The 14321-nt window shown below is 46.6% G+C and overlaps 1 protein-coding gene across 1 annotated transcript in view; it reads left to right on the top strand.

Annotated features, from left to right (window-relative positions):
- The first annotated feature begins 792 nt into the window (after positions 1 to 792).
- ASTN1 (astrotactin 1) overlaps positions 793 to 14321 on the top strand; it is a 231076-nt gene continuing 217547 nt past the window's right edge. Inside the window, 1 exon segment of the mRNA XM_033151264.1 lies at positions 793 to 1006. Coding sequence (XP_033007155.1) covers positions 889 to 1006 — 118 coding nt within the window. The 5' untranslated portion in view covers positions 793 to 888.

Genomic DNA, 14321 nt, shown 5'->3' with positions numbered 1-14321 from the left:
TTTTTAAAGTGCTTTGAGATAACATTGGGGATTCAAAAAAAAATGCACGTTGGATAACCCCCCCCCAAAAAAAAAACACCCTGTATTGTTTATAAGCAGTTATTAGCCGCAACAGGTAGACATAGCCTCCAGAGGCAGTATACCTTGAATGCCAATATTTGGGGGGACAGGCGAAGTTGTTATCTTCCTTCCCTGCCTGCGTGGTAGTTCCCCCTTCCCCCAAAGAGGATGCTGGAGTTTAATCCTGCGGGGCTTCTCTCCCGTGTGGCATCTCTCACTTTGCATGTTCAGGGTCACGGAAGGGACTTTTATTTTTATTTTTATTTTAAAAAAGGAAACCTCCTTGCATCCCCCTCCCCTCCCCAGCAGCGCTGCTGCACGACCCAGGTGGCGACTAGCAAGCAGCCTGAGCGCGCGAGTGCGCTGCGAAGAAGAAGAAGAAGATGCAAAGGAGGAGGAGGAACAAGGCGCCGGGAACGGAGACGAGCCCGCTTTCTTCGTGATCGCCTCGTCCTCCGCCTGCCTTGCGCTCCCTTTCGGCGGCAGACAAAGAGCCTCGCTCGCTCGCTTCTCGCCCCTCCGCAACCCGGTCGCATCATCGCCTAGCTAGCAGCCACCGAGAGCCCCGTTTCTGGACCAGGGAGCTTCTTCTTCGCCAACCCCCGCTCGGCGCCCGCAGGCTCAAAGATGGCTTTCGCCCGCCTTTGCATCTTGCTCTCTTGCTGCTGCTGCCGCCTCCCAGCCGCTGCCGGGGCCGCCGCCGCCGTTGCAGCCGCCGCCGCGGGTCCGGCCGAGGCGGACGGGGACCCTTCCAAGGAGACGGAGTGCAGGCTGAAGAGCATCACGGTGTCGGCGCTGCCTTTCCTGAGGGAGAACGACCTGAGCATCATGCACAGCCGTCGGCCTCCGAGCCCAAGCTGCTCTTCTCGGTGCGCAAACGATTTCCCCGGGGAGATGGTGGTGGTCGACGACCTGGAGAACACAGAGCTGCCCTACTTCGTGCTCGGTGAGTCCGGCCCGGCCTGGTGGCCGAGCAGAGAGGTGGCCGGCCTCCTTCCCTCCCTCCTTCGCCCGCCCGCCCGCCCCCTTCGCTGCTGCCCGATGACCACTCGGCCTCTTCTCTGCTGCGCCCACAGCGCGCCAAGCGAGGTGACCTTCTTTCCCGTCCGCACCGCCGCCCTATCTAGCCTGGCCGGCGCCGGGCTTCCAAGGGTCCTCGCCCCCCGGGTGGGTCTGCAGTGCCGGCAAGCGGCAACCCTTCCTCGCCGAGGCCCGGAGAGCGAGCGAGAGATTGCGCGGACCTCGGCGCCTGAATCCCACCTGAGCGGCGGAGGCGGCGGCGGCGAGGGTGGTGGGGTGGTCGGCAGCCGAGGCGACTGCACCAGGCACCGGCCCGGCTTTGCCACGGGGCCCAGCGGGCGTGAGGCGCCGCTGCGGCGGCCGCTTTTCCTGGGTGTCGCGTTCGGGCAGTTCCCGGAGCGAGAGCGGAGGCTTCTTCTCCCTCAGCCGCCTCTTCCCCCCGACACCTTGCCAGCGGGAAGGGCAGCCGCCGCCTCCTGAGCCACACCATTAGGCCACCTTGCTCCGTATTGCCGACACTGACTGGCAGCGGCTCTCCAGGATTTCAGGCGAGGGAGGAGTCTCTCCCAACAGCCCCGCCTGGAGAGGCCTGCGATTCAAATTGGGGCCTTCTCCTTGCAAGGCAGGCCAGGGCCAGGGCCAGCCAAGCAGGGTGGGGGGGGCCTACCTGCCCCAGTGCTATAGCTGTCATCTTTTCCCTTTTCTTGCAAGGAATCTTATTCGGAATAAGGGAATTTCCCTTAAAAAAAGGGAAAAGTTGACAGCTATGCCCAGTGCAGCGCCTGGAAGGAGCAGGTGGGTGCCTCAGCCTCCCTCAGAAGGAGCAGCTGCCACCCCTACCAGTCTCTGGGCAGCTTGAGGAAGGAGCTTGGGCCTGCCCAGAGGGTGCTGCCCGTGGCCAAGGTGGCCTGCCATGTTTGTTTGGTTGCTTGCTTGCTTACTTGCCCAAGAGGCAGGGATGCTGTGCCCAGGCAGCAGGCCAGTGCGCTGCCACTTGAGCAGCCACTTGTCTGCCTGCTTGGGGTCAGAGGGGGAGTTTGGGGGAAGAGAAGGGGTCCAAATCTCCCAGTGACGGTTTGCTTGTCCTTAGAAGCAACTAGGTTGCTGCTCGTGGAACATCCTGAGTTGCTGATCTCTGATACTAGCCATAGAAGCCAAGTAGGTTTGTGTTGTTGTTGTGGTTGTTGTGGTTGTTGTTCAGTCGTGTCCGACTCTTTGTGACCCCATGGACCAGAGCACGCCAGGCACCCCTATCCTCCACTGCCTTCCGCCGTTTGGCCAAACTCATGCCAGTCGCTTCAAGAACACTGTCCAAATAAAATAGGTTGTATTTTACCTATTTATTTGTTTCATCATTTGGTGACATATGGCGGCGTGAGAGTTTCCAGAGCAGCTTCCAGAGTCTAAAAATGCACCACCATTATTTGCAATGGCAAAGGCCTAACCAGATAACTTTTAAATTATAATAACCACACGTCTGAAAAAAGCCTGAGGGGGTTGGAGGAGGAGGTTTCTAACCAGATTCCAATAGGGCAAAGGCAAACCTCTGGGAGAGAGTTCAAAAGCTGAGGTGCCGCCACATAAAAGGCCCAGGCCCATTGCGTCCTTAAGATTTCCTTGCTGCGTGCTGCAGGAGGTGTGTACTTCGCCTTTTTGCATGCAGAAGCCATGCACCCATGCTAGGGACCTTTTGTGCATGCAGTAGCAAGCTTACATTTCCTCAAAATCCTCCATAAAACGTGTGCATTCCGGTGAGTGAACATTTGAGATATGACATGGATTATTAAGTCTCAGGTTTTGACCTGAATTTTCAGGGATTTAGCTTTAAGAGTTCAGGGAAAGCCACAGAATCTCAGGGTGAGGAGGCAACTGAAGACAGCATGCTATTTTCAGCCTGGCTTGAGGGCTTTTGCTGTTCACTTCTCCTCCATGTCCATCACCTCAGGCACCAGGAACCCCTCAGGCACCCTGATGTGCTAGGTGCAATCCTATGTCATCCTCTCCAGGTGACATGGGTTTTGAGAATATAATGCTACCAGACTCAACCCCCTTTAGCTGTCAGCAGCACCTTTGGGGCCAAACATGATCTGATGCTTGTAATCATGAGTTTAAAACAAGCAGAACCTAAATGTGGGAGCATAATTTTCATTGAGATTGGATTGTGTAGGAGGGTGAGGATGAACTCTTTCCTCCCTTCCTGAAGTCCCAGCGAGGTCCCAATATTTTACTTAGCAGGAATGCCTTTATCATCGCTGCCAGGCTTGCACCAGCCATATGCATTCCTTTGGCCTCAGCTTCATGGAAACACTGTTTTTGACAGGGATTGGCTCCACTTGGGAGCTCTGCTCAAGAGTTCCTGAGTGGACCCAATCCCTGCAGTGCTCTGCAAGTCCCACTTGCAGAGCAACAGTTCTGTTGTTCATATGACATCAGATGCAATTGGGCATGGCTGTGGAGAACCAGCCAAATGGGGCTAATTTGGCCTGTGGGTTAGATGTTCCTCATTGCCTAAACTCATTGCTGTAGTGCCTCATTCTGTGTTGGGTAGCATTTTGTGGTTGCATGCCAGTTGTGGGTATGCCCAAGACAAAAGTGGGCATCTCCACCTGCACACATACACCTCACCATGCATGCATGCATGCATGTGTACATCTTGTAGCACGTGCATGGTCATACAGAGGAGGATTTGAACCTACAGCTTCCTCATCTAGGTCACTGTGCCACACTGGGTCAATGCATCATGGTATGAGCGCTGTAAAAATGTGTTTCTCGTGCAGCTTGTGCATTATTTGAAGGAAAATATGTAAATCTCTTCATCTCAGGGCCCAAAACAAATATATGTCAATTGCTCATTTGTTGAGCTAAAAATGATTATCAATCTTATAAGCAAAGTAGAATTTAATTGTGCAGGCTGCTATATTTGTTTTTTTATGATATCAGTGCATAACCCCCCCACTCATCCTGTCACCATCTAATTCTCCCTACATAATTATTACAACACCCTCCAATCATCTACATGCAGCTCATCTTCTGCCTGTATGACTCATCCATCCATCAAAACTTCAGTATCGTCTGCATTACATGGTCCTTCCACGTGTGCCTTATCTCTTGCATGCAAATTATATAAAGATATGCAGAGTCCTGTTGTTGTTTTCTTCTTACTGCCTCATGTGCAAATGTGTGTCTTCCCTCCACACCTTAAAGTTCTACTGTCCAAAATACTGTCAGATTTGTTGCATTCTCACAACTTGACCCATCTAGTATAGCTGTTGAGATGTTCGCTATCATATATACTTGGTCCGCACTTAATGCTGAAACACAGACCAGGTCCTCACCAATGGGCTTGACCCTGTGTCTATTTATTTCAGACTATTTATTTCAAGTGAGCCCCAACCTGCAACGTGAACTGCTAGGTATTTTCATCACTTCTTAGTGGCTATCAGCAAAGCACTCTTTTTTTGTCCTAGTGTAGGAGACTGGAGTATGTAGGGGGTTTTGGGGAGGGGGGGGAGGAAACAACGAAAGAAAGTAAAGAGAGAGGAGAGAGAGAAGAGAAGATATATGACAAAAGATAGCGAAGGAAAGAGCAGTAGCCTTTTATTTCAACTCTCCATCATCCAGCCTCATCATCTCTAGAGCTAGCCATCTAGCAAGGGACTGATTCGGAAGAGATCTTCCATTTCTTCCATGTAAGATCCTACAGGTCTGAGATTCTCTTGAGAGCCTACATCAATGTGGCCCTAGTTTTTACTGCCAGTCCACTAATTTTTGATACCTGGCCTTGGCAATACTACATACATACAGAGTTTATTTGTATGCCAACTTTTCATTACAGTTCAAACCACGCTCAAGGTGGCACACAGCATTACAAATTTAAAGGTAAAGGTAAAGGGACCCCTACCATTAGGTCCAGTTGCGGACGACTCTGGGGTCGTGGCGCTCATCTCGCTTTACTGGCCGAGGGAGCCGGCGTACAGCTTCCGGGTCATGTGGCTAGCAGGACTAAGCCGCTTCTGGCGAACCAGAGCAGCGCACAGAAATGCCGTTTACCTTCCCGCTGGAGCAGTACCTATTTATGTACGTGCAACTTTGACGTGCTTTCGAACTGCTAGGTTGGCAGGAGCAGGGACCGAGCAACGGGAGCTCACCCCGTCGCGGGGATTCGAACCGCCGACCTTCTGATCAACAAGCCCTAGACTCTGTGGTTTAACCCACAGCGCCACCCAAATTTACATAATTACAAACATAAAAAGTAGTCCTAAACAATAAAGCATCAAAAGTATGGAACCAAATTAAACAATGTCCACATGAATCACAATAATTTCTAAAATTATGATACAAAAATCAGTAACAGCAACAATCTGCCTCCCCAAACACCTCACCAATACAGATAGCCCAACCCAACTAACTATTATTCTGGCTTTTGGAGAGATGTTTGGGACGCCTTTAAAAATATTTCTTCATGAGCTCATGGATGCAGTAAGAGTTCCTATTCTTCATGTTTCTGCCTACTTGCCTCAGTCTCTAGGTTGTGGAAAATGCAATTTGACCACAGTGCGCATCCACGGAAATCCTTGCAATGGGCAAAGAATGCCAAAGTTTCTCTAAAATGTACCTTTTTCAAACAATCATGATTAGTTTACTCAGCACATCCTGCTTCAGAAGCCAGCTCAGTACAGGCTGTTTTAGGTAAATTAATAGAGCATACAGCAGCTGGAGAAGTCTGAAGTACTGGTAGTTTATATGATTCTAATGAGACTTAGCCCAGCTTCAGACAACATGCTAAGCCAGGGGTAGGCAACCTAAGGCTCGTGGGCCGGATGCTGCCCAATCGCCTTCTCAATCCAGCCCATGGATGGTCCAGGAATCAGCTTGTTTTTACATGAGTAGAATGTGTCCTTTTATTTAAATGCATCTCTGGGTTATTTGTGGGGCCTAGGAATTTGTTCATCCCCCCCCCCAAATATAGTCCAGTCCACCACATGGCCTGAGGGACGGTGGACTGGCCCACGGCTGAAAAAGGTTGCTAACCCCTGTGCTAAGCCCTTGAGGAATCCATACACTCATTTCCACTAAGCCAAAGTTTGACTAAGTGTGATGTGCAAACCAGGCCGCTGTGCAGTAATAGTGAAACAAAACAAAACAAAACAAAACCACCAAAATTATTCTTAGCTACAGAATGCTATTTCAAGCCAAAGTTTTATAGTTCTGGAAGATGTAAAGCTCATGTATTGATAGCTCTCCACAAGAAATTAGTTTCACAAGGGTATAGCAGTTACTGAAAAGAGCACCGTTTGCGCTTGTTCAAATATGCAGATATGAATTGGTTGAAGCGTACATTATGAATCAGCTAAAATGGCTTCATTGTAAACAATGTTTAATTATAATAATAATTAGAATTAGAATTCATATACCGCCTTTCATTATATTGCTAAATGGCCCTATGTATGTGAGTTTTTTTCCCCTTTTCTTTGCAGAGGTATATTAGTATACGGCTGTTACCAGTCCCTTGTGGTCTATGAAACGTGTCTTTGTTGGTGGGTGTATGTGGGGGAAGGGAAAAGAGAGAGAGCTGGGGTTGTGAAATGTACATGGTAAATATAGACAGAGCAGATTGTGCTAGTTCTGGCTCATGCAAAGTTGGCATAAGGCAGGCTTCCAAATAACCGAGTCGAATTCCTGCCTCCCCACCCCACCAAAAAACTTCTGCTTCATTCCTGCATTGTAATATGCCTCTGGGCTTCCACACAGAAGCTTGTGCCCATGACTCTGGTTGCAGTGATGGGGTGCTTGCAAATTGGGCTGTTGGCGCACTTGTTACAGCCTCTGCTGCAGAAAAGACCTGGCGAGGTTGCCATGGCAACACACAGCGGAGGCCTGTGCTATTCAGGCCAAGGTTTTCCCCACTCACCATGCCAACCCATAGGGGCATAACTGGAGTCTCAATACAGTTTATTTAGGATAGACCACCAGCAATTTCTTCTCTCCCCTCCCAAACTGTACTTCTTCAGCCTCCTGAACTTTCAGGTGTGTGGCAGAACAGAGGAAACCCGGATCTTGGAGTATGTGTAAAATCTTAAGAGGGTTGCTGTGATAATTGCATGTATGTAAATAGCTTGATTTGTACCTGTTCGTTATTTATTTTCAACTGTTTAACACAAACGTGACATTGGTGCTTGCTCGGTGGGGTTACAACGTTAAAAAAGAAAATGAATAATAAACATGGTGCAGAATGAGAGGAGAGCTCTCTAAGATGGAGCTGCAGGACTACAGAGAAGAGATAACTAAATGTGCCATGGAGGAAAGGTTTGGGGAGCAGGGAATGTCGTGGTGGGCAGGAGGAAGCTGATCCAGGCCCAGGAGCATTGTAATTAGAAGGCGCAGGTGGGAAGGGGCAAGAAGGTAGGGAGAAATGAGACATAGAAGGTCCAGGGCAGTGGCCCCAAAATTTCTGATAAAAAAGCGGGTCACACTTTCGTTGCATTGAGACTGGTGGCATGATTACATGTGAAAAGATAAGTGAGCACTTCCCTCCTTCCCTCAGGCAAACTTCCCGATTGGAAGGCGACAAACTTAAGAGTCGAGAACCGCCTCCAAGAGTAGGTGCTTCTACATCTCTGGATCTGGAGTGTTCAGGTGAGCTGAATCACACCAGATTCAGAGACAGGATAGACTTCTCACCCTCCCGGCAGAGGCCAACTGGAAGGAGGCAACAGGAAATACCTCTGCAAGATAGTCACCCCCCCCCTTGTTAACTGAATGCACAGAGGGGAAGTGAGATCATGCATGCAGGTATGCCCTCGACATGGGCGCACTTGCTGATCTCCTCTCAGCTTCCATATGTTCAGCATTGGTGTGAAAGGGGGCTATGGGTGTACAGTTGTGTGCGAGGCTGTCCGTGTGATCAGGAACCCTGGGACAATCAGCATTTTTGATCACACAAGAGAGACCTGTGAGCATACGGCATCATTTCTATAGACACTTTTCAAAGCAACACTGATTGCACAAACATGAAGGTATGCTTTGCCTTTCTGCTTGTACAGTGAATGCTTTGTGTTTGTGTGTAATGTAAGTGTAGACTTTTATTCTTATCATGCAGAGTTCCAACAGGCAGGCTCTTTTGTATGTTGGTTTTTTTTTTTTTGGCACTCAGGAGCCTTCACAATTTAATTATTTGTTGTAGGCAGCATACCGTTGTGCCCTGACATACATTTTAGGAATTACTAGCATGGGAGCTAGAATTTGGTACAGCAATAAACAAGGATTTGGTATGTGCTCAGAGGAACACTTCTTCACATTGCTGAAGGTTCCGAAAAAAAGCTGTGGACAGATTCCTACTCAACCTTGATTGATCATTAATCAATACTCATTGTTAGTGACCAAACCACTAAGGATGATAGCATATAGCTTAGAAAAACATGTATGAGTGAATGTAATAACCTTTATGTATTTAGTTTTGCAGTGCTTTTGAACAGGAAAAAGATGGAGCGAAACTAGATTGTTGCTCCGTTGATGCGGGATCCATATGAAACAGCTTCTGAACGCTTGGGCCTTTGGAGTCTGATGGGATTAATTCAATTCATAACAAGGAAGGAAGAGGTTGTATCTATGTATATTGTTAACCTCTGTTAGGAAGAGGGCAGTTTAATTGGTGCAAAAGTCACCTGGGTTCATATTTGCAGCCTGTATGTATTTAAATGTATTTGAAGAGCATACGCTGTACCCAATAAAAATCTGGAAAGATCAGTAGGCATTGCCAGTCAGGATTTCAAAACTTGGTGTTTGAGCTATGCTTGTGCGGGGTCTCGTGATTTTAGAAGCTGGTTTTGCATTTGTACTGTGGCTCTGGTAGTTCAACAGGTCTGTTTGTATAAGAGTGCCTTTTTGGCAGTGGAATAGCAGCCTCAGAGGTCTTTCCTGGTGTCTTCTCTGTGGTCTTTTTCATGCCAGGTGAAAAAGGTGAAGACCTTATTTTTCACACAGATTTTATTTTTAAACTACTGTATGTTTTAAAGTAGTCTTTGCTGTCTTGTTTGTAAGCTACCCAGGAAATATTTATCAATAGGAGGCTATATCAATTTAATAAATATTATTAGTACTAAGAGTAATATCCAGAGGACTGTTAGTCTTTTGCGGCAAAAACATAGCAACACTTTGACTAGGAAGTTCATTGCGAAGAAGGCAAGCAGCTCTGATGTTGCTTATTAGTAAGTATGTTCCCAAAATTTAGCAGAGTAATATGGGGTCCCGGTACAGTGCAGCAGTGAATGAACTACTCAAATAATATGGACAATGTGTGCAGTTTTCAAGCCTCTAATGGGATGTACTATCTAGGCCCTTCTGAGTTATTTTGGTCATATGTTCCACATTCATAGGGATGCATATTCTCGGGAAGCTAAATTATATTACTAATACCACATTTTGTGCTCGTTTCTGTGGCTAGGCAGATTGCAGGATCTACACAAGTATGTTTAATTCAATCAACCTAGTCACAATTTATTCACAAGATTAGTTAAACCCCTCTCTTTCCATAATTCATTGCAGCTTGGAGATGAATATACATGGCGTATCTGTCACCATGTAAATGAATGCACCAAGTGATTAGGCTATCATGTGATAATTGCAATCATCACCTGGCGCTTATGGCTCATTTAATGGTTTTCTTTGGTAGGAAGCAATTAAGAGACTGGAATTGTCAAACCAGGAAATGCTATGCAGGCTTAGCTTTCCTTTGAACAATGAAATGTTGCCCTAATTGCATACCACCTGAGGTTTTTTATGTACTGTATACCTATACTTGTGCTCTGCAGGGCTCTCTAGAGCAGAAACCACACCCCAGCTCCAGTTGTCTCGCAGTTTGCTAGCAAACACTGGTTGGACTTGAACTTTTATGGCTGTGTTTTGATTTTTAACACCCTATTATGATAATCAACTTAATTATGGGAAGTTTCAGGCACTAATCCAAGTGGCAGTAGGTTGCACTGTGGGTGACAAAGACCCTCGGAGCTAGGGAACGGTGGAGGAGACATCAGTTTCTGCCAAACTGGCGGCTGCCACCACACAGGGGCTGGTGATGTTGTGAGCTTAGACAGCAGCTGAACATTTAACAATCTACAACATGGAAAGCTGCCAGAATTCAAATTAGTGGTTATCCTCAATTCAAGCAAGCAAATTCAAGGACACATTCTAGTAGCTCAATTTATATTTGCTGCCAGAGAATTTCAAGGTTGTTTGGGTTTTATTCCTTTAATATTTTATTTCTATTAAAAAAAAAACATACTTAAGGCAACGTACAAAAGAACAATTTAAACACACAAAACAATACACAAATGTTCTTTATGTAGTGCAATATTTCAAAATTTGTATGTTGTTGTCCAACTCTTCGTGACCCCATGGACCAGAGCACGCCAGGCACTCCTGTCTTCCGCTGCCTCCCGCAGTTTGGTCAAACTCATATTGGTAGCTTCGAGAACACTGTCCAACCATCTCTTCCTCTGTCGTCCCCTTCTCTTTGTGCCCTCAATCCTTGTGCCCTCAAAAAATTGTATATCTATTTCTATTTTAAAATGTCTCCTAATATAAGTCATTCCCCCATTTAGTGGACTCAGTTGGGAGCATCTACCCCATTGTCCCCGCAGCTTCCTTGGTTGGTGTTCTGCAGTTGTGATGCCACAGTCAATAATGTTCTCTTCCAAGCACCACAGGGTCTAATTTCTCAAAAGGGCCTTGGGCAAGGCTTACCTTGCAGATCCAAGCACATTGTTGTTGTTGTTGTTCAGTCATTCAGTCGTGTCCGACTCTTCGTGACCCCATGGACCAGAGCACGCCAGGCACGCCTATCCTTCACTGCCTCTCGCAGTTTGGCCAAACTCATGCTAGTCGCTTTGATAACACTGTCCAACCATCTCATCCTCTGTCGTCCCCTTCTCCTAGTGCCCTCCATCTTTCCCAACATCAGGGTCTTTTCCAGGGAGTCTTCTCTTCTCAAGCACACTGGATGTTTAAAGGTAAACTGCAATGGGAGGAAAGTTCCTGGCTTGGGGGGGGGGTCCAAAGTTGAGTACAGAATGCAAAGGCAGTATCCAAATTAAAACAAAATGTAAAGTTCTAGAGAGGTTGAAGATCCTGAAGCAAGTTGTGCCTCCCTTCTGCATCAGTGCATAGTTTGAATGACCCTGGATAGTGATGCTCATTGGATTAAGGAATGGTGGCTGCATCATCGCTGCTCCATCATCCCACTATGGGGAAAGGGAGCTCAGAAATAACTGCAGTCTTGCTCTTACGTTTCACTGCATATGGCTTGGGGAAAGGGTTTCAACAAACAAACAAACAAATCCTCTATTTCTTTTCTGCCTTCGCATTCAGCAGTGGGATATATGAATACTCTCTTGTGGAACAGATGATTTGTTCTGGGTTGGTATAGGTGAGGGCAAAAAGTATTATAAGTTCAAGAAAGAGAAGACAGGTGTATTTGCCGGCGAACGCTGTACATAAAGTCCAGCCAATCAGATTTGGCTGTTTGACTATACTGTTTTGTTACCTACCTGGATGATCTTGTTGAATGGCCAGTGTATAAATGTAAAACAACAACAACACATAAATAAACATATAAGTAAATCAGGGCAACAGTAGCCAATTCGGAGTAAAGGCAATTTATACAGAAATCACTGTCCTTGCTCGGAATCAGCTTTATTTGCTCTCAGGTGACTTTGTCAAATAGCCAAATCCAATTGGCAAGGGAGACTAGTGACTCTTAATGGTGGATATTTTTGCTTCTTAAGTAATTAAGAAAGGACACAGGTCAGTATGAAAAGAAGCATGAAGAAAGGGGAGGAAGAGGAGGAACAAAGAGGGACGAGAAGTAGATCAGCTAAGAACTAATGAAACTCTGCAAGCTTAAGTCCAGAAACAAATCAACATACTTTCTCTAAATAAAAGTTTTTGGCAAAAGATCTTCTTAAACAATGAGTTCCACCATCGCCTCTTTCACTGTTCAGTCATAGGGGAATTGTGAGACTTGCAACAGCAGAATCTAATTTGCTAGACACCAAATAAGCAAACACTGAATAAGGAAGAAATATATAATCCTGAGCTAGATGATTAAAGGCAAATGAACTAGATGAAGGCAAATTAAGCTTAATACAATGTTCCACTTCATGGGGGGGGGGAACGACCAACATTAGGGAAACTGTAGTACACTTACACAAAGCCAACACCTTCTGTCAAGGCCACATTTCAGAAATAGAAAGGTTGGAAGAAGGCTTATGTGCACAAGAGGCAGGTAGAGTGTGGGAGTAGCCCTGTTGGCAGTCAAAGAAGGAGATAAAAGAGAAACTAATATAGGGAGTTCTGTAGGTACTGTGCCATAGAGAACTATGATATTAATTAGGGATGGATGCAAACTTGAGAGTCCATGGAGCTCTCCTGAGCCAGTATATTTTCCATGTACTGTAGTTCTATAGTGAAACTAGTGAAGGAGGAGGAAGCTCTCGATGAGTCTTGGAATGCCAGTAGTACATGCGAAAAGGATCAAGGGGTCTTAGTAGACCACAAGCTTAACACGAGTCAACAGTGTGATGCAGCAGCAAAAAAAAGCTATTGCTATTCTAAGCTGCATCAACAGAAGTCTAGTGTCCTGATCAAGGGAAGTAATAGCACCACTCTATTCTGCCTTGCTCAGACCACACCTGGAGTACTTGTGTCCAGTTCTGGGCACCACTATTTAAGAAGGATATTGGCAGACTGGAGTGCGTGCAGAAGGCAACCAAGATGGTCAAGGGTCTGAAAAGCAAGCCTTATGTGGAATGGTTGAGGGAGTTGGGTATGTTTAGCCTGGATAAGAGGAGACTGAGAGGAGATGGGACAGTCATCTTCAAATACCTGAAGGGCTGTCACGTGGAAGATGAAGCAAGCTTGTTTTCTCCTGCTCTGGAAGGTAGGACCCAAACCAATGGCTTCAAGTTACAAGAGAAGAGATTCTGACTAAACATCAGGAAGAACTGTTCCACAGTAAAATGGACACCCTTGGGTGGTGGTGGTGGTGGACTCTCCTCCTTCCTTGGAGGTATTTAAGCAGAGGTTGGATGGCCATCTGTATTAGATGGTATAGTTGAGATTCCTGCATTGCAGTGGGTTGGGCTAGAGGAACTTTGGGGTCCCTTCCAACCCTACAATTCTATTATTCACATTGTAGAACATGGGTGGCTAACCTATGACTCTCCCGATGTTGTTGAACTCCCATCAGTCCCAGCCAGCTTGGCCAATAGCCAGGAATTGGGAGTTGTCTGGAGGGCCAAAGCTTATCCACCCTTTTTGAAGAACATCGACTTCCCGCAGAATTCAACCCTCTTCATCTCTTTCTGTCTGTAGCCCTATGGGAGAATTTTATATCTTCTGGGGGAAAGGCACCCCTACAGCTCAATACCAGGCAACTTCCCTGGCCGCACAGCACCAGGCCCTAGCACTGTGGCACCTGCCAGCTGGCCTTAATTAACTTCAACTTTCACCAGCTACTTTTAATGACCTGCTCCTACTTGAGCCATTGCTCTCTGCTACTCCTGCTGAGAGGGTTTGGCTCCCACAAGGCTAGATCCTTAAGGCTATAAAGAACTGTTGGTTGGAAGCATTGCGGCGAACTGAATGTACTTGACAAGGGCGACAGGGGCTGTCTGTAGCTCTGTGAGGGCAATGCAAGAAGGTGACATGAGGAATTAACCTGTCCTCGGAACATCCACCAAAGTGACAGTAGAGCAGGAAACAGGGAATAAATAACACACACACACACACACACACACACACCTGCCCAGAGAAAGTCCTTCTTTGCATGACATTGTAAAATTAAGAGGTGCTCCTAGTTTTGTTGATAATTAGGGTTTTGTTTTTTTAGTTATGTGTTTTTAATGTCAGCTGATTTAAGGAAATTACAGTGGTACCTCGGGTTACATACGCTTCAGGTTACAAACTCCGCTAACCCAGAAATAATGCTTCAGGTTAAGAACTTTGCTTCAGGATAAGAACAGAAATCGTGCTCTGGCAGTGCAGCAGCGGCGGGAGGCCCCATTAGCTAAAGTGGTGCTTCAGGTTAAGAACAGTTTCAGGTTAAGAACGGACCTCCGGAACGAATTAAGTACTTTACCAGAGGTACCACTGTAATAATTTCTTGGCACTAGGGGAAAGCTTCATTTGTGTGTGTTTCAGGCTGCACTGAACCAAGCACCGAGAAATGAAATCCCTTTAGTCTG

This window comes from Lacerta agilis, chromosome 6 (genome assembly GCF_009819535.1).
Source record: "Lacerta agilis isolate rLacAgi1 chromosome 6, rLacAgi1.pri, whole genome shotgun sequence".
In the NCBI taxonomy this organism is placed as follows: domain Eukaryota; kingdom Metazoa; phylum Chordata; class Lepidosauria; order Squamata; family Lacertidae; genus Lacerta; species Lacerta agilis.
This window is presented reverse-complemented; position numbering and strand designations above follow the sequence as displayed.